The sequence below is a fragment of the Streptopelia decaocto genome (assembly GCF_964273445.1).
Source record: "Streptopelia decaocto genome assembly, chromosome: 4".
Classification (NCBI taxonomy): Eukaryota; Metazoa; Chordata; class Aves; order Columbiformes; family Columbidae; genus Streptopelia; species Streptopelia decaocto.
In genome coordinates this window covers 78,134,972-78,161,358 of record NC_138658.1, presented here as the reverse complement: position 1 = coordinate 78,161,358, position 26,387 = coordinate 78,134,972, and the positions used below count along the sequence as shown (strand labels likewise).

At 68.2% G+C, this 26,387-nt stretch overlaps 3 protein-coding genes across 4 annotated transcripts; all 3 read right to left on the bottom strand.

The window, feature by feature from the left end:
• Positions 1-104: 104 nt before the first annotated feature.
• Positions 105-10,913, bottom strand: IDH3B (isocitrate dehydrogenase (NAD(+)) 3 non-catalytic subunit beta). Of its 2 annotated transcripts, none has more exons than XM_082050394.1 (12): positions 10,838-10,913; positions 10,497-10,577; positions 6,617-6,715; positions 5,744-5,864; positions 4,774-4,834; positions 4,224-4,356; positions 3,473-3,606; positions 2,991-3,093; positions 2,313-2,459; positions 2,130-2,224; positions 1,997-2,057; positions 105-272 (listed from the first exon to the last, which is right to left on the bottom strand). In XM_082050394.1, the coding sequence occupies exons 1-12, from the start codon at positions 10,871-10,873 to the stop codon at positions 195-197; spliced, it is 1,149 nt and encodes a 382-aa protein (XP_081906520.1). In that variant the 5' UTR covers positions 10,874-10,913; the 3' UTR covers positions 105-194. The 2 variants fall into 2 exon arrangements, with proteins under 2 accessions (XP_081906520.1, XP_081906519.1); XM_082050393.1 differs by lacking the exon at positions 105-272 and adding an exon at positions 1,515-1,658.
• A 437-nt stretch (positions 10,914-11,350) lies between these two features.
• On the bottom strand, positions 11,351-23,285 carry VPS16 (VPS16 core subunit of CORVET and HOPS complexes). Its single transcript, XM_082050553.1, has 24 exons — positions 23,152-23,285; positions 22,688-22,776; positions 22,487-22,584; positions 21,771-21,899; positions 20,832-20,976; positions 20,652-20,767; positions 19,999-20,121; positions 18,708-18,763; positions 18,478-18,567; positions 17,908-18,002; positions 17,299-17,375; positions 16,849-16,980; positions 16,650-16,777; positions 15,981-16,016; positions 15,708-15,816; positions 15,506-15,640; positions 15,316-15,424; positions 15,078-15,175; positions 14,901-15,005; positions 13,579-13,656; positions 13,301-13,470; positions 12,111-12,207; positions 11,917-12,020; positions 11,351-11,635 (listed from the first exon to the last, which is right to left on the bottom strand). Exons 1-24 carry the CDS (start codon positions 23,202-23,204, stop codon positions 11,491-11,493), a joined length of 2,517 nt encoding a protein of 838 aa, XP_081906679.1. The 5' UTR covers positions 23,205-23,285; the 3' UTR covers positions 11,351-11,490.
• Positions 23,286-24,028: 743 nt separating this feature from the next.
• Positions 24,029-26,280, bottom strand: LOC309438992 (N-acetyltransferase 8-like). Its single transcript, XM_082051043.1, has 2 exons — positions 26,171-26,280; positions 24,029-25,059 (listed from the first exon to the last, which is right to left on the bottom strand). Exon 2 carries the CDS (start codon positions 25,044-25,046, stop codon positions 24,360-24,362), a length of 687 nt encoding a protein of 228 aa, XP_081907169.1. The 5' UTR covers positions 25,047-25,059; positions 26,171-26,280; the 3' UTR covers positions 24,029-24,359.
• Positions 26,281-26,387: the final 107 nt, after the last annotated feature.

Genomic DNA, 26,387 nt, shown 5'->3' with positions numbered 1-26,387 from the left:
GGGGCTGTGTGGCTTTGCCTCCCCTCGCTCGGGCAAGAGGTGACAGTGCTGTCCCCACCACAGTCACCACTGTCCTTCCCCGGCTCAGAGGGCAGAGACGGGGCTGTGAGTGGGGGTGCCCGGCAGCCCCCGTGCTGCAGAGGCCACTTTTTATTAGCAGGAAGCAATAAGTTACTGGGGTGCAGGGCGGGGGCTCAGGCGTCCAGGGCAGCGATCACGGCTTGGGTGAAGTCCTGGGACGTGGCGTAGCCCCCCATGTCGGCCGTGCGCACCTGCAAGGAGACGGGAGGTGAGGGAGGGGGGTCCCCGCAGCGCTGGGGCTGTTGCTCTGCGAGGCTTCAGAGGGTCCCCAGGGTCCCTGTGCCCCGGGAGCGGGGGAGCTGCGCAGTGGGTCTGCCCCACGGCGGGGGGGACACCCTGAGCTGCTGCTCCCTGTCTGGGCTCAGGGTGGGGGTCCCATCCTCGCCCTGACTCTGGTTTATCTGCTTTAATGTACCGTCCATCGCACTGAACATTTTCTTTGAGACTAAAACTCGCTATTGGAGCCTGTGTCCAAACTGTCTTCTGGCAAATCACAGATCTAAATATTTCATTGGTCACATGTACCATTGTGCAGTGAAAAATGCACCGTAATGCTGTAATACAGCTACCAACGGCTGCAGGGCGCCAACGCGTTCAAACTGCAGAGGATTCTGCAGGTGAAGCTTATGTTGGCCCAAAGCTGATGTACAAGCTCAGGAAAGCAGCACCACGGGATTAACTGCAACAGCTGAGACTGGTTTGTGCAGCCTAAACTTTGGTCTTAAAATGCTGCTGTTAGTAAGAGTTAAATGAACAATACCTCAAGCAGTTAAGTGTTGAGCAAGCAGCTGGAGAACTGTCTCGACCCTCCTAACGGTAACACGGGTGTTCATACCCACGGCAACTGCAGCTGCTGCCCGCAGGGAGGGGAGTGCAGAATCACGGACGGTTTGGGCTGAGGGGACCTCCCCAGCCCCCTGCCATGACAGGGACATCTGCACCAGCTCAGGGTGCTCAGACCCCGTCCAGCCTGGCCTGGGGTGTCTCAGGGATGGTTCATCCACCACCTCTCTGGGTACCTGCCCAGGCTCTCACCACCCTCAGGGGAAAAACTTCCCTACCTCTGGTCTGACTCTCCCTCCTTTAATCTAAAACCATCACCCCTTGTCCTGTCACAACAGACCCTGCTCAAAAGTCTGTCCCCGTCTTTCCTATGGGCCCCTTCTAAGCACTGGAAGGTGCACTAAGGTCTCTCTGGAGCGTCTCCTCTCCAGCTGAACTCCCCGGGGCTCAGGCTCAGGTTAAAGCTGCAGGCAGTTTCCTGGCAGCCTCTGGGCTCAGGGCTCACCCCGCGGGCTGCAGGGGCCGGGGAGGGGCTGCGGCGCTGCGGGCCGGGCCGGGCAGGGCTCCTGGCACCGGCCGCCCTCAGCAGCCGCCCCACAAGCTGCCCTTGTCCCCTCCCCGGGGGTTTGGGGACAGCACGTGGACACGGGTGGAGGGAAGTGCTGGACCCTTTAATTGGGGGGGGGGGGGGGGGGGGTTTGGTCCTAGGCCCCATAGTGGGGGTGCAGGTTGTCAATCACAGACTTCACGAAGTCAGAGGTGGTGGAGTAACCGCCCAAGTCCCGCGTCCGCACCTAAAAAGCCAACACAGGGAAGGGGAGAAACGGGAGAAACGTGATTGTGAACCAAGTGAAATAATCGTGAGAAGGGAGAGGACAGGACAGGACAGGAGAGGAGAGGAGCTTCCCTCTAGGCACCCTAACCCTGCCACGGCCCAGGGGTCACAGCTGCCGCGTGTCCCCAGCCCTGCCAGACCGTCCCTACCCTGCGGGGAGCAGGAGCCAGGAGCTGTGCAAAGGGCTCGGAGCTGGAAGCGGGTGGGTGGGACGCGCGTGTCCCTCGGGAGCGCAGAGCCGCTCGCTGCCCCCAGCACACACAGCGGCTGACACACGGCACACCCCCCAACACTCACTTTTCCGACTTTGATCACCTTCTTCACCGCGTCCGCGATCAGGTTGGAGTGAAACTCCAGGCTGGTGGGAGGAAAGGAGCGCAGTCAGTCCCCGCGCCAGCCCCCGAGGCTCCCCCCTGGCAATGGCACCTACTTGAGGTGCCGCAGCATGTTGGAGGCCGAGAGCAGCATGGCGGTGGGGTTGGCGATGTTCCTGCCCACGGCCTGCGCGAAGGGGTGCCGGGCGCCCTGCGGAGGGAAGCACGGTGACGGGCGCTGCCCTGTCCCCAGCAGCCCCCACCCGGGGACGGCAGCCCCGGGGACCCCGGGCCCTCACCATCTCGAAGACGGCGTACTCGGCGCTGTAGCTCTCCCCAGGCACCACGCCGGCGCCGCCCACCAAACCGGCCGCCAGGTTGTCGATGATGTTGCCGTAGAGGTTCGGCATGACCAGGACGTCGAACTGGTAGGGGTTCTGCACCAGCTGTGGGGGAAACGGGGACATGAACCTGGAACAGCCCCAAACCGCACCCACGGGACAGCGGGCGCACAGGGAGCCCGGCTGCAACACCCGGGAACCACAGAGCGACGCCAGGCAGATGAGCCACACGTGTGCCCGGGGGGCCGAGCTCGGATCTGGGAACAATTTCCTCCCCAAAGGGCTGTGGGGCATTGAACAGGCTGCCCAGGGCAGTGCTGGAGTCACCATCCCTGGAGGGCTGGACAGACGGACATGAGGTTCTCAGGACATGGGGCAGGGACAGGGTGGGGTGTGGTTGGACTCCATGAGCTTGAGGGGCTTCTCCAACTTCAATAATTCTGTGATTCTGTGGATCGAACGGCCCCGTCCCCTCCCGTCCCACAGAGCAGGAGGCGGCTGCTCTCCTGTGCGAGGAGCAAACAGGGCGGACCTGCCGGGCCGCCGGCAGCAGCCGCTCGGGTTTCACACCCGCAGGGTTCGGCTCAGCAGCAGGAGCGGCCGCGCAGCGCCGGGGCAGGGGAACGGGCTCCTCACCTGCATGCAGCAGTTGTCGATGATCATGGTCTCGAATTTGATCTTGGGGTACAGCTCTGCCACCTCCTCGCAGCACTGCAGGAACAGCCCGTCGCCCAGTTTCCTGCGAGAGGAGCAGCACGCTGACGGCCGCGCGGGACAGCAGCGACACCGGCACAGCAGCGGGGTCCCGCAGCACGGGCGTCCCGCCGCAGCGGCGCGGGGACGGCGGGTGACCCCGGCGCAGCCCAACCACCGCGCACCCGCGGTGCTGGAGCCAGGGCCCGGGGAGCGCCGGGGGAGCAGCTCCCAGCGCCGGAGCCGGTCCCATCCCAGCTGACGGCGCCGGGACACAGCTCTGGGGCCTCGTGCTGGAGACCAGATCGTGAGAGGAAAACCCACGGTTCGCAGGGCCAGCCCGGCACCAAAGCTGAGAGCAACGAGGTGACAAGAGGGGGCAGCAGCAGGGCACACGGCGCCCGCACGCGCTCCGCAGCACTCACATGATGTTGGCTTTGTGCACGGCCGTCACCTTGGAGCGGCCCTTCTTGGTGGCAAAGTCAAAGGCGAACTTGGCGATGCGCTGCGACTTGGCGCGGGTGATGATCTTCAGGCACTCGATGACGCCCTTGGCGCTCTGGGGAGAACGGGGAGCGTGAGCAGCCACGGCACAGCCTGCACACCCCACAGCCTGTGCACCCCACAGCCTGTGCACCCCACACACCACGCACCCCACAGCCTGTGCACCCCACAGCCTGTGCACCCCACACACCACGCACCCCACAGCCTGCACAGCCCTCACCCCACACACCCCACAGCCTGCACAGCCCTCACCCCACACACCCCACAGCCTGTGCACCCCACAGACCACACATCCCACAGCCTGTGCACCCCACACACCATGCACCCCACAGCTTGTACACCCCACACCCTGCACACCCCACGCACCACGCACGCCCCAGCCGTGCCCGGCTCGCCAGCCCCCACGGCACCGGCAGCCCCGGCGCTCCCGCAGACACGGGGAGTCTTTGCCTGACACCGGTCACCCCATCAAGAGGTTCCACGTCCCTTTTTGCCGGTGTGACCTCTCCTGCCGCCAACCCGCCTCGCTGGCTCTGTGTTCGCACCCCCGACGCCCTCCCAGCGCCACCGCCGTCACCCAGCGGCTGCTCCAGCCAGCAGGACGCGTCCCGGCAGCGAGCGAAGCCGCGCGTCCCGGGCAGAGCCCGTCCCAGCAGCGACCCCGCGCCGCACCTCGTGCTCCAGGGAGCTGTACTCCCCCTCCGTCTGCTCGCGGATGATGACGAGGTCCAGGTTGTTGTGGCGCGTCTGGTAGCCCGGCAGGCTCTTCACGTGCACCACGTTGGCGAACAAGTCCAGCTTGCGCCTGCCAGAGACACAGCGGCAGCGCTTCAGCAACGGCTGCTTCTGGGGCAGCGACTGTCCCCTGGAGTGCTGGGGGACAGCTGGGGACACTGAACAGCTCCCACCTCCTGACAGCTCCCCACAGCTGTCTGTCTGCCCATCCATCCATCCATCCACCCATCCATCCACCCATCCGCCCACCGTTCCCCTCGGGCACCCCGAGCCAGCCACACTGGTCACACACTGCCAACAACCCCCAGGCTAATCCAGCTCTGCAGGACCTGGGGACACACGGTCACCCTCCAGAGGCGGCTCTGGCCAGTCCCGCAGGCCCCTCTGCCTCCCCGTGCCGAGCTGCCCCCCGGCGCCGCGCTCTCTGCTCCCAGCAGAGCCCCAGCCACGGCCGGGTCCCGCGTGGGTGGGACGGGACGGGACTCACCTGAGCCGCATGTCGTAGGACGCCAGCTCGCCCTTGAACTCCATGGGCGTGTGGATCTTCCCTGCGGGACAGGGCAGAGCAGTGAGCACGGGGCACGGAGCACGCTGACAGCTGCTGGGGACAGCGCCCGGGCCCGGGGACAGCGCGGATCGGGGCAGCGTCAGAACCTCAGCCACAGGAGACGCGGCTCTCACCACGAGGGACCCTCACGGGTCCTTGCATTGCCGGGGCCGTACAAGAGCTCGTTTCAAATGCAGAAGCTGGATGAAACCTCCGCTTTGGTAAGCTCAGTAAAGCGAGTGCTGCTAATTTGCTGCTTAGCTTAAAAACAATGTCAGTGGCCTCAAGTTGCGCCAGGGGAGGTTGAGGTTGGATCTGGGAACAATTTCTTCCCCAAAGGGCTGTGGGGCATTGAACAGGCTGCCCAGGGCAGTGCTGGAGTCACCATCCCTGGAGGGCTGGACAGACGGACATGAGGTTCTCAGGACATGGGGCAGGGACAGGGCTGGGGAACAGCTGAACTTGGTCATCTCGAGGGGCTTTTCCAACCAAGACAATTCAGTGATTCTGTGCTCCCTTCTCCCGCCCCCAACCACAGGAATTCCCGCCCACTGCCAGCAGCCCCGAGCTGGACCACGGCCCCCGAGCTGGACACAATCCCCGAGCTGGACACAATCCCCGAGCTGGACCACGGCCCCTGAGCTGGACCACGGCCCCCGAGCTGGACCACGGCCCCCGAGCTGGACACAACCCCCGAGCTGGACACAACCCCCGAGCTGGACACAACCCCCCAGCTGGACCACGGCCCCCGAGCTGGACACAACCCCCGAGCTGGACACAGCCCCCCAGCTGGACACAGCCCCCCAGCTGGACACAGCCCCCCAGCTGGACTGCGGCCCCCGAGCTGGACACAGCCCCCCAGCTGGACCACGGCCCCCCAGCTGGACCACGGCCCCCGCAGGCTCCTCACCGATCAGCGCAACTTTGCTCTCCTTCATGGAGTCGACCACCTCGTCCAGCTTCTCCTCGGACGCCATGTTCTGCACCTCGCTCAGGTGGTGCTCGTCGAACACCACGGGCACGCTGGCAGCCTGGCGGGCACAGCCATAGTCACGTCAGGGCACAGCCGCGTCAGCACACAGCCGCGTCACTGCACGGCCGTGTCACCGCCCCGCCCCGTGGGGCCCCGCGGCGCAGGGGCTGCGGCCGGGACTGGGAGCCCCGGGACAGGACGCCCCAGAGCAGCCCGGGGAGAGGAGCAGCCCGGGCCAGGGTCACCCCGGTTCCAGCTGGACAAGGACGTTTGTGTCACCTCCAGCACGCCCCGTCCTTGCTGTAAGTATCGATTCAGCTGCATGATCAATATCACAGCAGCCGCCCCCCCTTGCTGCCTTGACGTGACAGAACACGTGTGTCAGATGACAGAACCATTAACTGCCAACCCCCACGTTCTGACATCGCTGCCCGAGGGCTTGTCACAGCTTGGAGGGGACAGAGGGACACGAAGGGCTCTGGACAGCTGGACGATGCCAGCCCTGCGGCCACATTCCCGATGGGAGCGGCGAGGCCGGGCTTGTCCTCTTGTCACCACCCCACAGCACCGGCTGCCGCCTCACGGAGGAAACGGACCTGGGGACGACGGCCCCGGACAGTGTCCCAGCCCGGGACGTTTCCAAGGCTGCTGCTCCAGCCAAACCCGCGTGTGGCAGCGGGGAGACCCCGGGTCTGCACAACCGGCTCCTGCTGCGCCGGAGCAGCTGGACAGCCCGGCCTGGGGGCTCGGGCTCAGCCGCTCCGCAGACACCACCCCCCGTCCCCGTCCCCCGTCCCCAGGGGCCGTTACCTTGAACACCTCCTTGACGGCGTGCATGAGCTCGGGGCCCACGCCGTCCCCGGGCAGCATCGTCACCTGGAACGTGCCCTCAGGCCTGGCGCCTTCCGCCTGCCGGAGAGGAGCAGAGTCAGAGCCGGGCAGCACGGCCGCGGGGACAGCGGGACAGCCGGACAGCGGGACAGCCGGACAGCGGGACAGCGGGACAGCAGGGACAGCCGGACAGCGGGACAGCCGGACAGCGGGACAGCCGGACAGCGGGGACAGCCAGACAGCGGGACAGCGGGGACAGCCGGACAGCGGGGACAGCCAGACAGCGGGGACAGCCAGACAGCGGGGACAGCCAGACAGCGGGACACCCGCACCCGGAGCACGGCTGTCGGACACCCGGCTTCACCGCCGCGCCAGCAGGGAGCTGGAGCGCAGGAGCTCCTGCTGTTACGGCACCCGCGCAGCACCGACACCACCAGCAAACCAAAGGCCCTCTCCTCACACGAGGCTGCCAGCTGGCACCTCTCCCTCTGTACTAAGTTCTCCTGTTTCCAGGAGACCCTCGGGATCTCCCCACGCTCCTGTGCCGGTCTCACCTTCCCCCTGCACCCACAGCGTCTCACTGGTTTCGGTGAGCTGCTTTTTCTTTCGGTCCTGAGCACAAAATCAGTCTCAAGGATAATTGTGGAGACGCTCCGCACACGACCCAGCTCCCAACCCGCACGGCCTGCGCCCCCACCTCAGCTGCCTATTTTTACACCATCTTTTACTAATCCACCTTCTCCAGCCAGTAATTCCCTCACAGAGCTGAGCTCCCGACACGGGACTTCACAGAAACACCTCGGGGACTAAACACTCACGGGCAGAGACAAGAATTTTACTTAACGATTTAATCAGATAACAAAACAAGGAAACGAGCAGCGACACAATGCAACAAATGTGTCAGCAGCATGAAGTATGAAGCACGGGGCAATGGTGAATGTGGAAAGGCAAAATTAAAGGGTGTGAAAAGAAAGGAGGAGATTTTCTTTGCTTTTGGTTTTAATACCACAGAGAACACAAGCACAGAAGCTGCAGGGCAGGGAACCCACTACTCAGCAACCGCATTTCAACCAGGGGCAGAGCATCTGCAGAGGAACCGCGGCGCGGGCCGCCCAAGGTCGAACGGACACGCGCTCGGCGCTGAACGTTCCCGCAGCGTCTCAAACAAGGGCAGAATGCGCCCCCCAGCCGGGAGCGGGGCAGGAACGCTCCGCCCCGACCGCACGAGCGGGACCGACCTCCGTTCTCCACCGGGGCTGTTCCTGCCACCCCCGGTCCCACGGAAACCAGCTCCTCTCGCCCTCGCAGCTCTGATCTGCCCGCAGAGCCCAAATAACGCTGAGCGGCTGCTCTCTCACACCTTATCTGAGCTCTAATCGTTATCACGTTATTCCCTGTGGTATTTTATGATACCTACTACAGGCGGGCACAGTAAAGTCAGGGTTAAACAGCAAGGGCTGGATCAAAGGGTTTTCACCGCTGCACTAACCCCGCTCTGGCCGGGGGTTTATCACAAACCACTCGCCCTCCCGACACAGCGGCAGCCCCCGCGGGGAGCGCGGCGGAGAACACGCCGCTGAGCCAGGGACACCCGGGGGGGCACACAGTGCTGTGCAGAGCAGAGACCCTCCCCCGGGCACACGGTGCTGTGCAGAGCAGAGACCCTCCCCTGCGCACACGGTGCTGTGCAGAGCAGAGACCCTCCCCTGCGCACACGGTGCTGTGCAGAGCAGAGACCCTCCCCTGGGCACACGGTGCTGTGCAGCGCAGAGACCCTCCCCCGGGCACACGGTGCTGTGCAGCGCAGAGACCCTCCCCCGGGCACACGGTGCTGTGCAGAGCAGAGACCCTCCCCTGCGCACACGGTGCTGTGCAGAGCAGAGACCCTCCCCCGGGCACACGGTGCTGTGCAGAGCAGAGACCCTCCCCCGGGCACACGGTGCTGTGCAGAGCAGAGACCCTCCCCCGGGCACACGGTGCTGTGCAGAGCAGAGACCCTCCCCTGCGCACACGGTGCGGTGCAGAGCAGAGACCCTCCCCCGGGCACACGGTGCTGTGCAGAGCAGAGACCCTCCCCTGCGCACACGGTGCGGTGCAGAGCAGAGACCCTCCCCCGGGCACACGGTGCTGTGCAGAGCAGAGACCCTCCCCTGCGCACACGGTGCGGTGCAGAGCAGAGACCCTCCCCTGGGCACACGGTGCTGTGCAGAGCAGAGACCCTCCCCCGGGCACACGGTGCGGTGCAGAGCAGAGACCCTCCCCCGGGCACACGGTGCTGTGCAGAGCAGAGACCCTCCCCCGGGCACACGGTGCTGTGCAGAGCAGAGACCCTCCCCCGGGCACACGGTGCTGTGCAGAGCAGAGACCCTCCCCCGGGCACACGGTGCTGTGCAGAGCAGAGACCCTCCCCTGCGCACACGGTGCGGTGCAGAGCAGAGACCCTCCCCCGGGCACACGGTGCTGTGCAGAGCAGAGACCCTCCCCTGGGCACACGGTGCTGTGCAGAGCAGAGACCCTCCCCTGCGCACACGGTGCTGTGCAGAGCAGAGACCCTCCCCCGGGCACACGGTGCTGTGCAGAGCAGAGACCCTCCCCCGGGCACACGGTGCTGTGCAGAGCAGAGACCCTCCCCCGGGCACACGGTGCTGTGCAGAGCAGAGACCCTCCCCTGCGCACACGGTGCGGTGCAGAGCAGAGACCCTCCCCCGGGCACACGGTGCTGTGCAGAGCAGAGACCCTCCCCTGCGCACACGGTGCGGTGCAGAGCAGAGACCCTCCCCCGGGCACACGGTGCTGTGCAGAGCAGAGACCCTCCCCTGCGCACACGGTGCGGTGCAGAGCAGAGACCCTCCCCTGGGCACACGGTGCTGTGCAGAGCAGAGACCCTCCCCCGGGCACACGGTGCGGTGCAGAGCAGAGACCCTCCCCCGGGCACACGGTGCTGTGCAGAGCAGAGACCCTCCCCCGGGCACACGGTGCTGTGCAGAGCAGAGACCCTCCCCTGGGCACACGGTGCTGTGCAGCGCAGAGACCCTCCCCCGGGCACACGGTGCTGTGCAGCGCAGAGACCCTCCCCCGGGCACACGGTGCTGTGCAGAGCAGAGACCCTCCCCCGGGCACACGGTGCTGTGCAGAGCAGAGACCCTCCCCCGGGCACACGGTGCTGTGCAGAGCAGAGACCCTCCCCCGGGCACACGGTGCTGTGCAGAGCAGAGACCCTCCCCCGGGCACACGGTGCTGTGCAGAGCAGAGACCCTCCCCCGGGCACACGGTGCTGTGCAGAGCAGAGACCCTCCCCCGGGCACACGGTGCTGTGCAGAGCAGAGACCCTCCCCTGCGCACACGGTGCGGTGCAGAGCAGAGACCCTCCCCCGGGCACACGGTGCTGTGCAGAGCAGAGACCCTCCCCCGGGCACACGGTGCTGTGCAGAGCAGAGACCCTCCCCCGGGCACACGGTGCTGTGCAGAGCAGAGACCCTCCCCTGCGCACACGGTGCGGTGCAGAGCAGAGACCCTCCCCTGGGCACACGGTGCGGTGCAGAGCAGAGACCCTCCCCCGGGCACACGGTGCTGTGCAGAGCAGAGACCCTCCCCCGGGCACACGGTGCTGTGCAGAGCAGAGACCCTCCCCTGGGCACACGGTGCGGTGCAGAGCATGACCCTCCCCTGGGCACACGCAGCCGAACGTCCCGCAGGAACCGCCCGCGTCCCTGGGCGGTGACAGGGCCCCGTGACAGCTCAGTGAGCTGCAGAGGCCCCGGGGGCCCCCGCTGCGGCCCCTCCCGTGCTCGGCCCCAGCGCCCCCGCCCCGACCAGCGAGGGCCCGCCCCGCGCCCCCCGCCCCGGGTCCCGCTCTCACCTTGGGCCGGGGGATCTGCCGGAGGGCGGCCGACACGCACAGGCCGCGCCACGGGCCCCGGCTCTGGGCGCGCAGGAGACCCTGGGGGCAGCGGGACGGTGAGACACGGGGAACCCCGAACCCCGACGCCCCAGCCCAGGCTGAGCCCCAGCTCTGAGCTCAACCAGCCCCCCGTTCCTCCCGCCCACCCAGCCCCTCACCCGGGCCCTGTCCCGGACTGACCCCCAACCCCACCCGACACCCCCACCCAGTCTGACCGCCCTCCCCCGCCCGGCCCTCCGGACCGACAGCCGGACGGACGCACCACCCCGCACCCCCCCCCCGTTCCCCCCGTTCCTCACCCCCGTCACCATCCGCCCCACGCTCAGCGCCGCCATCTTGCCGCCCCACCATGCACCGCGCCTGCGCACCGGCCAGGGCACGCGCGGAGGGGCGGGGCCAGCCCTGCGGCGCCCCCTGGCGGGCGGGCGGGAACACCTGACTCCCCGAGACCCCCTAGGGAGGCGCCCGGGGACCCCCAAGGGGAAACCCGGGGACGCCAAGGGGAAACCCGGGGATCCCCCTTCCAGGCCCCGTAACCCAAGAGCCCTGTGTCCCCCATGAATGCCCCACAGCTCCCCCTAAACCTGCCTGGAGCTGGTGGCTCCAGGAGCCCCCCACTCCCAAAGCGGGGTGCTGAGGAGGCTGGGATGGCAGGGGGGTGCTGAGCAGAGCGGGAGCCATTCCCACCAGGAGCCAAACAGCGAGCTCTCCTCTTTATTGAACAAGAAGGGGGGAGGGCATCCAGTGAGAGGGTGGGGGGTCCCTGTGTCCCCAGGGCGTGGGGGCTGCGCAGGCGGGGGGGCTCTGCTGCTGGCGCTGCCAGGGGGACCCCGCGCTGGCAGAGGACACGGACACACGTCGGTCACACTGTCCCCCCCCCGACACGGACACCTGCAGGGCTGGAGCCCCGCAGCACAGGGAGCGGGGAGCAGGGCAGGGCCCCCGCCCGGCGTCACTTCTTGAGCAGCTGCGCCCGGGCCCGGTTCAGCTTCTCGGCCACGGTGGCCTCGGTGCCGGCGCCGCACTTGGACAGGACGAAATTCATCTCGGCCTCGTTCTTGTGGTCGATGGCGGCGTCGGCCGCCTGCTCCAGGTCCCTGCGGCACAGCGGGAGCTGGGGTGGGGACGGGGGGGCAGGAGGGGGCACAGGATCCCCAGCCACCATTCCACCCACACTGGGGGCATGGGCGCCCCATGCACCCCCCAGCTGCAGAGGATGATGCTCAATGTGCCCCCCAGCACCAACCCCTGCTCCCGGGGATCTCACCCCCACCCGGCTCCCCCCGAGCCCCCCAGGCCCCCAGCCCCGCTGCACAAGGACCCCGCTGCTCCCAGGGGCTCCGGCCCTGCCCCACACCCCCCACACCCCCCAACTCACCCCACCAGGACGAAGGCCTTGACGCGCTGCTCAGGGGTGACCCGGGGTGCGTATTTCTTGGCCTCGTACCGGTTGTGGTGCTTCACCGCGATCTCCACAAAGGGCTGGAGGGGACGGGGGGTCAGGGGGCTGCTCTCCTGGTCCCAAAGCTCCAGCCCTCACCCCACAGCCCCCCCGGGCAGGAAAACGCTTACCAGGTACCCGATGGGCGACTTCTTGCTCTTGGAGAACTTCTCCATCTCCTCCCAGTCCCCGCGGGTGGCCAAGGCGCTGATCTTCAGCCACCAGTACCTGGGGACACAGGTCACACCGCGTCGAGTCATTTTGGTTGGAAAAGCCCCTCAAGATCATGGAGTCCAACCATACCCCACCCCGGCACTGCCCCATGTCCTGAGAACCTCCTGTCCGTCTGTCCAGCCCTCCAGGGCTGGTGACTCCAGCACTGCCCTGGGCAGCCTGTTCAATGCCCCACAGCCCTTTGGGGAAGAAATTGTTCCCACATCCAACCTCAACCTCCCCTGGGCAACTTGAGGCCGTTTCCTCTGCTCCTGGCGCTTGTTCCTGGGGAGCAGAGCCCGACCCCCCCTGGCTCCAAGCTCCTTTCAGGCAGTTCAGAGATCAGAAGGTCTCCCCTCAGCTCCTGTTCTCCAGCTGAACCCCCCAGGTCCCTCAGCCGCTCCATCACACTTGTGCTCCAGCCCCTCACCAGCTCCGTTCCCTTCTCTCCACTCGCTCCAGCACCTCAAGCCCTTTCTTGGCACGAGGGGTCAAAACTGACCCCGGATTCACAGTCTGGCCTCCCCAGGTCCCAGCACAGGGACGGTCACTGCCCTGGCCCTGCCGGCCACACCAGTGCTGGTCCCAGCCAGGATGCTGGTGGCCTCTTGGCCACCTGGGCACGCGCTGGCTCATGTTCAGCCGCTGGCACCAACACCCCCAGGGCCTTTTCCGCCGGGCACTTTGCAGCCGCTCTTAGGGTGGATATCAGGAAACATTCTTTCCCAGAACGGGCTGCCGGGCACTGGAACGGGCTGCCCGGGGCAGCGGGGATTCCCCATCCCTGGAGGTGTCTCCAAGATGTGCAGATGAGGCTCTCAGGGACTTGGGTTAGTGCTCGATTTAAGTTGCGGTTGGACTCAATGATCTTAAGGGTCTTTTCTGAGATTCTTCCCCAGGTGCAGCGTTCATGGGGGTGTTGTAACCCCAGCACAGGACCCGGCACTTGGCCTTGGTGACCCTCAGACAATTGGCCTCAGCCCATCGATCCAGCGGGTCCAGATCCTCCCTATGGCCACCCCACCCTCCAGCAGATCAACCCCCCTTGAGCTGCCGGCTCCCCGGTGCCCCAGCGCGGCTCCTGCCCGGCTGAGCCCCCGGGACCCACCTCTTGTCGGGGATCTTGAACTCGCGGTACAGCTGCTCCGCGCGCTTGTGGTGCCCGTCCAGGATGAGGTTGGTGACGGTGTCGTGCAGCGACAGGTCCAGGTAGGGCTTGTCCAGGTCCTCCTGGAGGTGACGCTGGAGCCGCAGCAGCTTGATCTGCTCCTCCGTGGCCTGGGGAGCAGCACGCGGGGCTGAGCGGCGCCGTCCCCGGCAGGGACCCGCGGTGGCCCAGCCCCGTCCCCGTGGCCATGCCCCACGGTCCTCGCCGGCCGCGCTCACCTTGGCAGCAAACTCATTCTTGGCTTTGTAGAACTCGTCCACGGCGTTCTGCAGAGCGCCCACCCGGCCCTCGAGGCGCTGCGGAGAACACGCTCGCTCAGCCCCTCCAGCGCGGGGTCGCGCTGTGGCGGGACCGCCCTGAGCTGCCCCCCATCCTCTGCAAAACAACGGACCCAGCAGTGCTGTATGCTGTGCCTTAAACGTCTGCTTTTTGCAATTTTGCGCAGGAAAAGACAGGTGGCTGTGGAGGCAGACACCCCGTCTTTTCTCTTTCAAGGTCTCTGTGAAACGAAGGCGTACATTTTTAAAGTAAAGACAAATAACAGTGCTGCTGTCAAGGCCTCGGTCCTAACTGAGATGACCAAGATGGGTCACATAGCAGACAATCCACCACCAGGAGAAATCACCAACCAGCAGCTGCCCTGACAGACAAAACGACCCACGTCTGTCAGCACTGCCCCCGCACCGCTGGTTTTAACACCAGCTCACTCCTGGAACAACCTCCCTGGTCAGCACGACGAGCGAGCGGAGGGACGGGAGCCCCCTCCCCGGCCCCGCACCCAACGGGCCGGGCCGCGGACCCTCCTCGGCTGGGACGCCCTGCAGCCCGCCGGCTCTGTGGTTTGTACGCGGTGGTTTTGGCTCAGTGTGGTTGTGCGTGTGTCGTGCAGCACTGACCAAGTTTCCGTACCCACCACAAGCCGGAGCAATGGAACGGGGAGGTCCTACCTTCCGTCTGATAACCTATCTCTCCTTTTCCTCTGTCTCTTTCTAACTATTCTGGGCACATAAGAGAAGCATCTTGCGAGGTTTGTTGTTAAAGTCTTGCTAGGTTTTTATGATATAGTTACAAACTTTTGCCAAGCTGCTATTTGCCATAATCCCACTGAGTCCTGTCCAGTAAAGCTGTGATTTAACTGAACCTCTCGGGTGATTGTTGTCACTCTGTGTCACTGCACAGAGTGCTCCAAAATGAACCTTTGCCCTCAGCCCCATGGAGCCGGGACGGGACGCGGGGACGGGACGCGGGGACGGGACGAGGGGACGGGACGCGGGGACGGGACGCGGGGACGGGACGCGGGGACGGGACGCGGGGACGGGACGCGGGGACGGGACGCGGGGACGGGACGCGGGGACGGGACGCGGGGACGGGGCAGCACCCCAGAGCCCCTGGGGGACAGGAGGGGTGGCCGGTGCCCACCCAGAGCCACGGCCAAGATCCGCAGGGGTCTGTGCTGATGCCCAGCAACTGGGGCCTGGGTGGGATCCTGACCCCCCCACGCCAGCCCGGAGCCCCCCAGCCCGTCCCCCCCAGCACAGACCTTCTCGGCGTAGCTGGAGTGCACGTGGAAGTTGCCGAGCTCCTGGTGGTTGTCGTCCTGGTTGTACAGGTCCTTCAGCGTCTCCCGCTCCTGGTGCTTGCAGAACTGGGGAGCAGCGGGGGGTCAGGGAGCGAGGCGGGGGGGGCAGGAAGGTGTCACCGCAGGGACAGCCCCTACCTGGCGGTACAGGCTCAGGGCCACCGGCTGGTTCTGCAGCGTCATGAAGAAGGTGCCGCGGTTCAGCTCGTTCTTCAGGTGCAGCACCACGGTGTAGACTGGGGCAGAGAGCGGTTCGGGGGGGACACGGAGACCCTGCCCACCCCCCACAGGGACCAACAGCTCCCCTCCCCTCATCCCCTCCAACCCCCCCAAGGGACGCTTGCTGCCCAGAGCCCGAGCAGCCCCAGCCCCTCACCCAGGTCGGTGTCCCCGCTCTCGATGGCCTTGCTGAGGGCCAGCTTGCTCCGCTTCATCTTCAGCAGCAGCGGGACCTGCTCCCCGGAGCGCGGTTCGTACTCCAGCAGCTGCGGGGGGGCTGTCAGCACGTGGCCACCACGTCCCACCCCCCGGCCACCCCGTGACCCCCGTCACCCTGTCCCCCCGACCTTGATGGCCAGCTCCGTCCTGCCGCAGTCGTACGCCCGGGCGGCGATCTCGGAGTAGGAGATGCCCGGCGTGTCGCCCAGCTTCTGGTTGATGGCCTGGGCCACCTCCTCGTCGGACTTGTCCTTCTGCTGCACCTGGGGGGACAAACGGGAGGTCCGAGTGTGTCCCCCGAGGGGCAGAGCCCCGCTGAAGCCCCCTGACCTTGTAGCAGGCCCAGTGGGCCAGGATGCGGCTGACGCCCTGGATCTCCGAGAGGCGCAGGTACTCGCAGATGCGGATGGCCAGCGGGTAGAGGCGCCGCAGGACCAGCCTGGGGACACGGGACAGCGGGGTGGGGACAGGGGGCTGAGCGGCTCCCCGGCCTCGCGGGGGTCTGAGCCTGCACAGCCCCTGCCAGGGGGCCGGGGACAGCGGGGACGGCGCAGCAGTGCGGGTGGACACTGCCCAGCCTGGACGGGCTGTGCTGACTCTCACCTGTCCAGCAGCACCTCGATGGTGAGACGCTTGTATCTGGGGGACAGTCAAGGGACATCTCAGAGTCGTATTAGAGAATCGTTTTGGTTGGAGAAGCCCCTCAAGATCATGGAGTCCAACCATAACCCACCCTGTCCCTGCCCCATGTCCTGAGAACCTCATGTCCGTCTGTCCAGCCCTCCAGGGATGGTGACTCCAGCACTGCCCTGGGCAGCCTGTTCAATGCCCCACAGCCCTTTGGGGAAGAAATTGTTCCCACATCCAACCTCAGCCTCCCCTGGCGCAACCTGAGGCCGTTTCCTCTGCTCCTGGCGCTTGTTCCTGGGGAGCAGAGCCCGACCCCCCTGGCTCCAAGCTCCTTTCAGGCAGTTCAGAGATCAGAAGGTCTCCCCTCAGCTCCTGTTCTCCAGCTGAACCCCCCAGGTCCCTCAGCCGCTCCATCACACTTGTGTTCCAGCTCCTCACCAGCTCCGTTCCCTTCTCTCACTCGCTCCAGCACCTCAAGGCCTTTCATTGCGCGAGGGGCCCAGAGCTGCCCCAGGATTGGCGGTTTGGCCTCCGCGGTGCCCGGTAGCCCCTGTCTCACTCCACCTGCGAGGTGGCCAGCCCGGCAGGACCAGTGGCCCCACACGGAAGCCCCGGCCCACCCTGCGCAGGGCTGGCGGATACTGGGTGAAGGTGAGGGGGATGCCGATCTGGTAGTCGCGGACGGCGTTGAGCACCCGCAGGTCCTGGCACATGCGCACGAAGCCGTCGGGGGGGAACTTGTCGAGGAAGCATTTCCCGAAGGAGGCGGCCTGGGGGGTGCAGGCCGGCCATGAGGGACCCTGCCCGGGGACACCCCTCCGGCCCCGCGACCCCCGCTCACCCTCAGCAGCGATTTCTGGGTCTCGGGCTCGTGCTCGTAGCCGGCCGCCTCGATGCACTGGCTCACGGCCTCCGGGAGCAGCTTCTGGTCCTTGATCTCCCGCAGGTACTCGTCCGCCTTCTGGCTCTCCTTCTGCGGGGGGCACGGCCGTGGGGCAGCCCCAGCAGCCGGGGAGCCCCCGCCCCAGCAGGGACGCCGGGATCGGCCCCCCCGCCCCAGCAGGGACACCAGGGATCGGCCCCCCCGTCCCAGCAGGGACACCAGGGATCGGCCCCCCCGCCCCAGCAGGGACGTCGGGATCGGCCCCCCCGCCCCAGCAGGGACACCAGGGATCGGCCCCCCCGTCCCAGCAGGGACACCAGGGATCGGCCCCCCCGTCCCAGCAGGGACATCGGGATCGGCCCCCCCGTCCCAGCGGGGTGGCGCTGGCAGCGCAGCCCCCGCCCGTACCTCGTACTCCTTCTGCGCCTCCAGCAGCAGCGCCCCCGGCGCCATGGAGGCGATGCGGAAGATCTCCTGGCTGGCTTCTGCGGGACGGGGGGGAAAACACCGAGAGGCTGCCACCTGCCCCGCTGTGACCCGCTCCTCGCTGTCCCCACACAGCTCGGGACGCTGGGCAGCCCCTGCCAGCACTGTCCTTCGGTGCCCAACGATGGGCAGCTCAGGGTGGCTCCTCCAGCCCTGGGGACCGCAGCCCCGTAAACACTGACCCAAGGGGATGGGGACAGGGCTGCTGTGGGGACAGCTCTGCTCGGGACACACGATGGGGCAGCAGCGCGGGAGGTGAGGAACCGCTGTGTCGAGCTGTGCCCGGCCTCAGTGCGCCCTGGGGGCTCTGGCAGCACTGGGGGGCTCTGGCAGCACTGGGGGGGGCTCAGCCTGCAAGACCCTGCTCTGGGCACGGGGGCTCGGCAGAGCCGGCACAGGAGGGGACCAGCCCAGCGCGGCGCTGGGGACGGAGGAGCCCAGGGCCAGGTGGCTGCTGGGGGTCAGGGCACCCGCAGTGCCCCTGCCCGGCGGGGGGGTCCCGCTCAGCATCGCCCCCCGGCCCCGTCTCACCTGGGATCTCGTGCAGGAACTCGTGGGAGGAGCGGGACAGGATCCGCACCCCGTCCAGCTCGGGCACCAGGAACGAGTCCTCGTCCAGGACAAAGCTGCGCTGCCGCTAAGGGCTGGGAGAGCGGCTGCGGCGCGGCACAGACAGACAGACAGACCCCACAGCCCCTGACCCCCTCCCTGCAGAGACCAGCCCCTGGCAGGGGCAGGAACCCCCACCCCAGCAGCCCCCACCTGTGGGGCCCAGGGCTGGAGCCCGGCGGGGCCAGCGCTCCCCGCACGGGGCTTCAGTGGCCACTGGCACCGGCGGCTGAGGGGGAGCAGGATCCCCCTCCGGGAAGGGGCAGGGCCAGGGGTGACAGCAGGGACTGGGGGGTGAGAGGTGGGGGCTGAGGGGTGACAGGAGGGGGTTTGGTGCTGGGGATGGGACAGGGACATCATGGCAGAGCTGCAGAGGAGAGGAACAGGTTCAGCCTCCTCTGCTCCTGGAGCCCCCTCACCCGTGGTGGCCCAGGAGGGCCCGGGGGGGCCACAGGTGGGTCTGGCCGTGGGGAACGAGCACCCAAAGGATACCGGATGCACTCCGCGGAGTTCCCCACCACCATGAGCTGCCGCTCCCAGGCCAGCACCACGGCGCGCTGCCGGCTGCGGGGACGCAGGCACCTGCGGGAGCCCCGGCTGAGCCCCGGCCCCCCGCAGCCCCCGCGCCGGGACGCCACCGGGTCCCCTTGTCACGGGGCGCAGCCACTGCCGTGGCTCGGGCTACCAGAGGAGCTGGGGGGGCACGGCCAGGGGCCACTCACCAAACCATCTGCCGGGGTGGGGATCGGATGCTGCAGTTGAACTCACAGATCTTCTCCTGTGGAGAGACAGAAAGAGAGCTGGGGCAGGGGGACGTGGCACAGGGACAAGCGGCACCGCATGGGCACCGGGGACAAGCGGCACAGCCCCAGCTGTAGCGCGAGCACTGGGGGTGCTGCACCCTGAGCGGGGCCCGTGGGAGCAGCCGTCCCTGTCACAGCTCTGGGGACAGCCCGGGACGCGGCTGACACAGCCGAGGGGCCAGCACGGGGTGTGAGCGCCGCACCGAGCGAGAGACGCGTTCCTGCTGCACAGAGAGCGGGGAGCTGCTGTGGAGTCACAGCTGGTTTGTGTTGCAGGGCCCTCCCCAGCCCCCCAGTGCCCCCCCTGCCGTGACAGGGACATCTGCACCAGCTCAGGGTGCTCAGAGCCCCGTCCAGCCTGGCCTGGGATGTCTCAGGGATGGTTCAGCCACCATGTCTCTGGGTTCCTGCCCAGGCTCTCACCACCCTCAGGGCCAACTGAGACCCAGCAAGTGAACGAAGGTGAAAAGAAAACCATAAAATCACCAAATCCTGGGCTCAGGGGCCGCAGGGATCGCCTGCTCCAACCTCTCATGGCACAAGCCCGGTCTAGACAAGCCGGCCCAGCCCAGCCCAGCTGGATCCTAAAAGTGCCCAGTGCCGGGGAACCAGCCCTGCCCGGGGGAGATTCCAGCGACCGGCTGTTCTCACCGGGAACAATTTCCCCCTGGTCTCCCATCGAATCTCCCAGGAGGCACCGGTACCCACGGCCCCTCGGCTCCTCCACAGGACCCCGGTACAAGGGGCGTCTCACCCGCGTCGGAGCCGCCTCTGGCTCCGGGACGCGGGACGAGCTTTGCCGAGCCGCCTGCTCTCGGGGCCGGGGGGGGGCACCAGCCCCCCGCCAGCACCGGCCCCACAACGCAGGGGAACCCGCAGCGAAGCGGCCGCGCCAGCCACAGGGACACGGCTGAGCCTGCCCGGGAAACGGCACCGGGACCAGCGCGCTTGGGTACGGACATAACACAACTGCGACCAGTGGGGAAACGTAATTAGCGGTGGGATGTTAATCTGGAGGGAGTTTGGACTGAGAGGGAGGTGCAAAACCAGTAAAATGGTGGGTCCAGAAATACAAGAAGTGGGGAGTCCGGTATAAAATCAGGCGAGGACGGAAGAGGGGGATCTCCCGAGGGCACCCCCAGGGAACCCGCACGGACACCCCAGCGGCCGGGTGACACCGCAGCGCTGTGGATGGACAGGGGACACTGACCTTGAGCGTGGCCAGCCCCAGCCAGAGGTAGCCGGTGTCGGTGAACAGGGCCAGGCAGCGGTGGTTGAAGGACACGGCCAGCTGCAGGTAGGCGCCGGCGGAGGGGCTCAGCCCGGGGGGGGTCTGCGATGGGGACGGGGACAGGGTCACACCTGGGGACACGCTCTGGGGACAGGGGATGTGACACACACCAGCACCAAAGGGCCTGAGGATGGGGAGAGCGGGGGTGTCACATCCCGCCCTGCACGCGGTTAACCCTCAGCCCTTTGTCCCCAGCCAGGACGGGGACAGGTGTACCTGGTGTACACCCTGCCCATGGGACAGCGGGGACAGGGCCTGCTGGTGAGTGCTGGGGGACACTCATGGGACACCGGGGCAGGGGAGGGACCTGCCAGTGAGTGTGCAGGGCTGGAAAGCATTTTATGGGACACTGATGACAAGAGAGGGACCTGCCAGCGGGTGTTTGGGGCTGAAGAGCACCCATGGGACACTGGGGACAGGAGAAGAACCTGCCAGCAGGTGCTGGGGGCTGCAGAGCACCCCATGGGACACTTGGGACACAAGGACCTCACAGCAGGTGCTGGAGAGCACTCATGGGACAGTGGAGGGGACAGTGGAGGGGACAGGGGCGGGACACCCCGCGGGTCGCTCACCACCACGGAGCAGGAGGTGTTGTCCAGCAGGTAGAGGTCCTGTCCCACCGCCAGCAGCACCATGGTCACCCTGTCCTGGGACAGCACGGCCCAGCAGGACGGTGGCTTCTGCAGACCTGCCGGGCACCAGCGTCACCCCCTGCGCCGGCCGGCGGCGGGGACGGCGGGGGGGACACGCACCGGGGACCTCGGGCATCCTGCGCAGCTTCAGGTCGTCGATGTTGGTGGCCAGGGAGAAGCGGTGGGCGCCGGTGAGGATGGCCACGCCGGTGCCGTACTCGGTGTGGAAAACCTTCGCCTCCAGCACGTGGTTCTGCAGCACCTCCTGTGCCGTGGGGGGAGAGCGGGGCCAGGGGGGCTCAGCACCGCGCTGCTGCCTCCGCTCAGGGACAAAGCCCCGGGGAAGGCGAGCCAGCCCTGCGCCGCGGTGCTGGTGCAGACACAGCCCAATGGACTTGATTCTGTGGTGACAGGGGATGGTCCTGGCCCCAGGGGCCACGGGGACAGCTGCCTGCTCATAGTCAGAGAACTGCTTTGCTTGGAAAAACCTCTCAAGATCATGGAGTCCAACCACAACCCACCCTGTCCCTGCCCCATGTCCTGAGAACCTCATGTCTGTCTGTCCAACCCTCCAGGGATGGTGACTCCAGCACTGCCCTGGGCAGCCTGTTCAATGCCCCACAGCCCTTTGGGGAAGAAATTGTTCCCACATCCAACCTCAACCTCCCCTGGGCAACTTGAGGCCGTTTCCTCTGCTCCTGGCGCTTGTTCCTGGGGAGCAGAGCCCGACCCCCCTGGCTCCAGGCTCCTTTCAGGCAGTTCAGAGATCAGAAGGTCTCCCCTCAGCTCCTGTTCTCCAGCTGAACCCCCCAGCTCCCTCAGCCGCTCCATCACACTTGTGCTCCAGCCCCTCACCAGCTCCGTTCCCTTCTCTCCACTCGCTCCAGCACCTCAAGCCCTTTCTTGGTGTGAGGGGCCCAGAACTGACCCCCGGATTCGGGGTTTGGCTCATTCACCCCCAAGGGCCGCAGCCCGGTCGGGGAGCGCTTGGGGAGGCCCCGCAGCGCTCGGTTCCCCATCCCAAGCCCAACCCGCGCACCCCAGTCCCGTCCCACTCACGTTGCCCATGCTGAAGTGGCGCTTGAACTCGCAGAAGAGGTTGTAGATGAGGACGGTGCCGTCCTCCTGGATGCACAGCAGGTCCTCGCTGGCGGTCCAGCCCAGCTGCACCAGCTGCCCGCTCTTCCACTGCGGTGGGACACGCCTGAGCGCGCTGGGGCCGCTCGATGGCCGCCCAGCCCCAGAGACGTCCCTCCATGGCCGTACATGAAGCCCATGGCCACAGTTGGGTGTTTGGAGCAGCCCTGGCTGCCCCAGCTCGGCAGCTCACAGCAGCTGTCCCTGTCCCTGACGTCCCCACTGCCCTGTGCCCACCCAGCGGGGAAGGGACAACGCTCCTGGGCCACCAACACTGTGGGGACCGTCCCCAGCCCGTTCCCCCTCCCCGGGGCTGGGCAGCCCCCTTCTCCCTGCAGCTCCCCCGCCTCGGAGCTGCTGCCAGGGCTGCGGGAGCTGCACGGAGCCACCGCGCGGGGAGCTCAGGGCGCCGAGGGCAGGCGGCAGCACCCGCTGCCCCGCGGGGACCAGCGGGATGGCGAGCGGCACGGGCAGCGTGGCCGCGGTCACACAGCCCAGCGACTCACCCTGCGGTGCCACAGCGCCCGCAGTGCCGCCGGCCACCCCGGCCCCTGCCCTCGGGTTTATCGGTGCAAGGGGCAGAGGGGGGACAGCCGGGACCGCAAACCCCCAGCACCGCGGCGCTCGGAGCCGCTCACCGGGCTGGCGGCCAGGAGCAGCCCCGAGGCCGAGTAGATCTCCAGCAGCGGGCGGGCGCCGGGGGGCTTCTCCCTGCGGGCGCTGTTCTTCAGCAGCGCTGGGGACGGGAGGGACAGCTGAGCCGCTGGCCCCGCGGGGCTCCAGGACGGCCCCTGGCCGGGGGTCCTGCCCCACTGCGGGGTCCCGGGGACCAGCCCCACCTATGGGCCCCCCGTACGGGGCGGCCGCCACCAGGCAGTCCCGCAGGTCCTCCCGCAGCCCCCACTCCATGGCGTACAGCTCCACCTTCCTGCGGGACAGACGGGCGGACAGGGGACACACAGACAGACAGAGGGACGCGGAGCTACAGACAGTGCGGACCCCCCAGCCAGCCCCAGGACCCATGGTCGCCCCGGGACCCCCTGTTTAGCCCTGGGGGACCCACGCCCAGCGCCAGGACCCCCAGTCCAGCCCCAGGACCCCCCCGGCAGCCCCCTCATCCAGTCCCCAGACCGCCCGTCCTGCCCCCGGACCCCCTGCCCAGCCCCACGACCCATGGCTGCCCCTGCACCTCCCCGTCCGGCCCCGGGACCCCCCCGGCGCCCGGTTCTGCCCCGGGATCCCCGCGCAGCCCCAGGGTCCACGGCCAGCCCCGAGCAGCCCCGCCCAGCCCCGGGCCCTTCACCGGTAGAACGCCTCCTCGCCCAGCGGGTTCCAGTTGGCCGTGTAACAGTCCATGGTGCCGGTGCCGGGCGGACCGGGCGCTGCCGGCAGCACCGCCGCTGCCCACTCCGCGCCCGCGCTTCCGCCCGGCCCGGCCCGCCCCGCCGCGACACCGCCCCGGCCGCCGCCATCGTCAGTGAGGGCACGGGGAGAAGGGGAAAGGGAACCGCCGCCATCTTCAGTGAGGGCACGGGGAGAAGGAAAAGGGGAACCGCCGCCATCTTCAGTGAGGGCACGGGGAGAAGGAAAAGGGGAACCGCCGCCATCTTCAGTGAGGGCACGGCCGCCCGCCGGCTTCTAGGCCCCGTGGTGCCTTGTACCCGGGTGCCCCCCGTTCCCGCGGTGTCCCCTACCGCCACCCCTGGGTGAACCCCCAGCACCCCGAGTGTCCCTGGACCCCCCTGTCCCCCGCACGCGGGTCCTCCTGCCCCGGGCATCCAGGATGCCGCTGTCCCCCAAAGTGTCCCCTGTGCCCCAGGGGTCCCCTGTTCCCGTGGTGTCCCCAGGGATGCCTCTGGGCCAGCTGCGGTGCCCTGGGCCCCTCCCGCGGCAGAGCGGGCAGTGCCGCCCGGCAGAGCGGGCAGTGCCGCCCGGCAGCGCGGGCAGTGCCACCCGGCAGCGCGGGCAGTGCCGCCCGGCAGAGCGGGCAGTGCCGCCCGGCAGCGCGGGCAGTGCCGCCCGGCAGGCGCTGTCCTGCACCCCGCGGGGTCGTCCGCAGCGCCGGGGACAGGGCTGCAGGCGCAGCTGGTGGCACAGGTGTGGCACACGCGCGTGCAAACCGCAGGCACGGCCGCGTGCACACAGCGCTGCACACGTGCGCACACACGCACCCCACGCGGCTTTCCCGCAGGTCTCCATTTATTTCTCAGTGCTAAAAAACTAGAAAAGGCGTCAGCAGGGGTCTGGGCAGCCTGGGGGGGCAGCTCCGGCCCCGCTGCCGACGCCGCGCGGGCGCCGCGGCGCTGGCTGGCTGCCGGGGTCGGGGATGCCGGGGCGGTGTGCGGTGTGCGGTGTGCTGGGACTGGAGAGCAGCGGCTGTGTCCCGTGTGCCGGGGTCGGGGACGCCGGGGCGGTGTGCGGCGTGCTGGGACTGGAGAGCAGCGGCTGTGTCCAGTGTGCCGGGGTCGGGGACGCCGTGGCGGTGCCGGGGTTGCGGCGCCGCGGCAGTCCCTAGCGCGGCGGGTCCGCGGTGCTGCCGGACAGGTCGCAGCGGTAGCGGAAGATCTGGATGCAGAGCAGGTCACCGAGCGGCGAGAGGCCGGTGAGCCCCACCTTCCTGAAGCCGTGGCTCTCGTAGAGCCGCTGCGCCGCCACCTGCACCATGGACGTGGACAGCACCACGGCGCTGTAGCCCCGCTCCCGGGCGAAGCGCAGCACCTGCCTGCACAGCGCCTTGGACACGCCGTGCCCGCGGTAGTCCTTGCTGACCGACATCCGCAGCAGCTCCAGGGCCGCCCCTCGGTCGGCCGGGTTCTGCGGCGGCGCCACGGCCACTATGCCCACCACGGCCCCGCCGGCCTCCGCCACCCAGAAGCAGGAGTCGGGCGCCCGCATGTAGCTGCCCTCGATGTCGCAGAGGTCGGTGCTCAGCGCGTTCTGCACGTAGGTGGCGCAGACGGAGCGCACCATGGGCCAGGCGGCCGCCATCACCAGCGCCACGGCCGCCAGCCCCAGCAGCCAGGAGCCGGTGGCCGCCCGCACCGCGGCGAACAGCACCAGCAGCACCAGCTGCGCCCGCGCCGAGCGCAGCAGGAACCGGTAGGCGGCCGGCACGTGCTCCAGGAGCCCGCGGGCGAAGAGGCTCCGCACGGCCTCATAGTCCTGGTCGCGGTACTGCCGGATGCGGAAGGACGCCATGGGCGGCTGGCACCTGCGGCGCGGGGCTGTCAGCACAGGGACCCCCCCGGCACCCCCAGCTCCCGCCAGCGGGGCGGCACAGCGGCGGGAATCGCTGCCCCAGCAGCGTGCGGGCGCCCTCAGCTCCCCGTGGCTGGGCACCAGCCTGCACCCCGCTGCCAAAATTACCCTTTTCTCACCCCAAGTCACCAGCCTGGCCTGGGGTGAGCACCTGGACCCCCAGCTCCCTACGGGGTTCCTGCCCCAACCCTCCTCATTCCCTGTGGGGACCCCATGGACCCCCCAGAGACACCTGTGTCACCCCAGTTCCCCTGCTGGGAGCAGCCCCACGGGGTGTCCGTGCATGTGGGGGTGACACAGGCTGGGGGCCCCATCCCCCCCGGCTGGGACCTGGGAGATTCACCCCCCAGCCCCCCCGGAGCGGGTTCACTCCCCGGAGTGGGGAGCGGGGTCTGGGGGGCACAGAGGGAAGCCCAGGAGGATCTGGGGGGCCTGTCCCCCCGTTCCCCGAGCAGCCCCGGCACTCACCGCGGCTCCGAGTGGGCGGCAGGAATGGGCAGCCGCCCGCGTCCCGTCCTTTGCCCCGCGGCGCCGTGATGGGAGCGGGGCAAAGGGACACGGGCGGGGTGGACGGGGCCGCTCGGGACCGGCCGGGGGGTTGTGCCCCTGCAGGGGCGGCTCAGCCACCCCCGGCGCGGGGACCCGGGGGGACATCTCCCCTTGCCCTGGGGAGGGGGCCCCGAGCTGTCGGAAAGCCCGGGGGGGGTGGAGGGGAGCGCGGCCTCAGCCCCCGCGCCGACATCCCCCACCTTGGCAGCGTCCCCGTGCCCCCCCCACCTGCTGCTCCCGGCTCCGCCGCTGCTCCAGCCGGGACCGCGGCTGTGCCGCTCGTCCGCCTAAAAACGGGGGGGTCCCTTGCCAAACCCTGGGGGTCCGACAACCCCCCCGGCACGGCGCGGGGCCCCTTCGCTTCCCGCAGCCCCGGCGCTGGCGTGTGCCGGCAGAGAGATGCCGGTCCGGTCCAGCCCGGCACCCTGCGGCCCTTCGCGGGGGGGCTCGCCCAGCTTTTTTTCGGGGCGGGGGGGGTGACAGCACCGGGGTCGTAGCCCCGGCTCGGCCCTTACCCCGCTGGCGGCGGCTCCGAGGAAGCGGCGAGCGCAGGCGCTGCTGGGGAACTGCTGCCGCCTCCGCCGGGACGCTGCCATCGCCCCGGCTGCTGCCATCGCCCCGGCTGCTGCCACCGCCCCGGCTGCTGCCACCGCCCCGGCTGCTGCCATCGCCCCGGCTGCTGCCATCCCCCCGGCTGCTGCCACCGCCCCGGCTGCTGCCACCGCCCCGGCT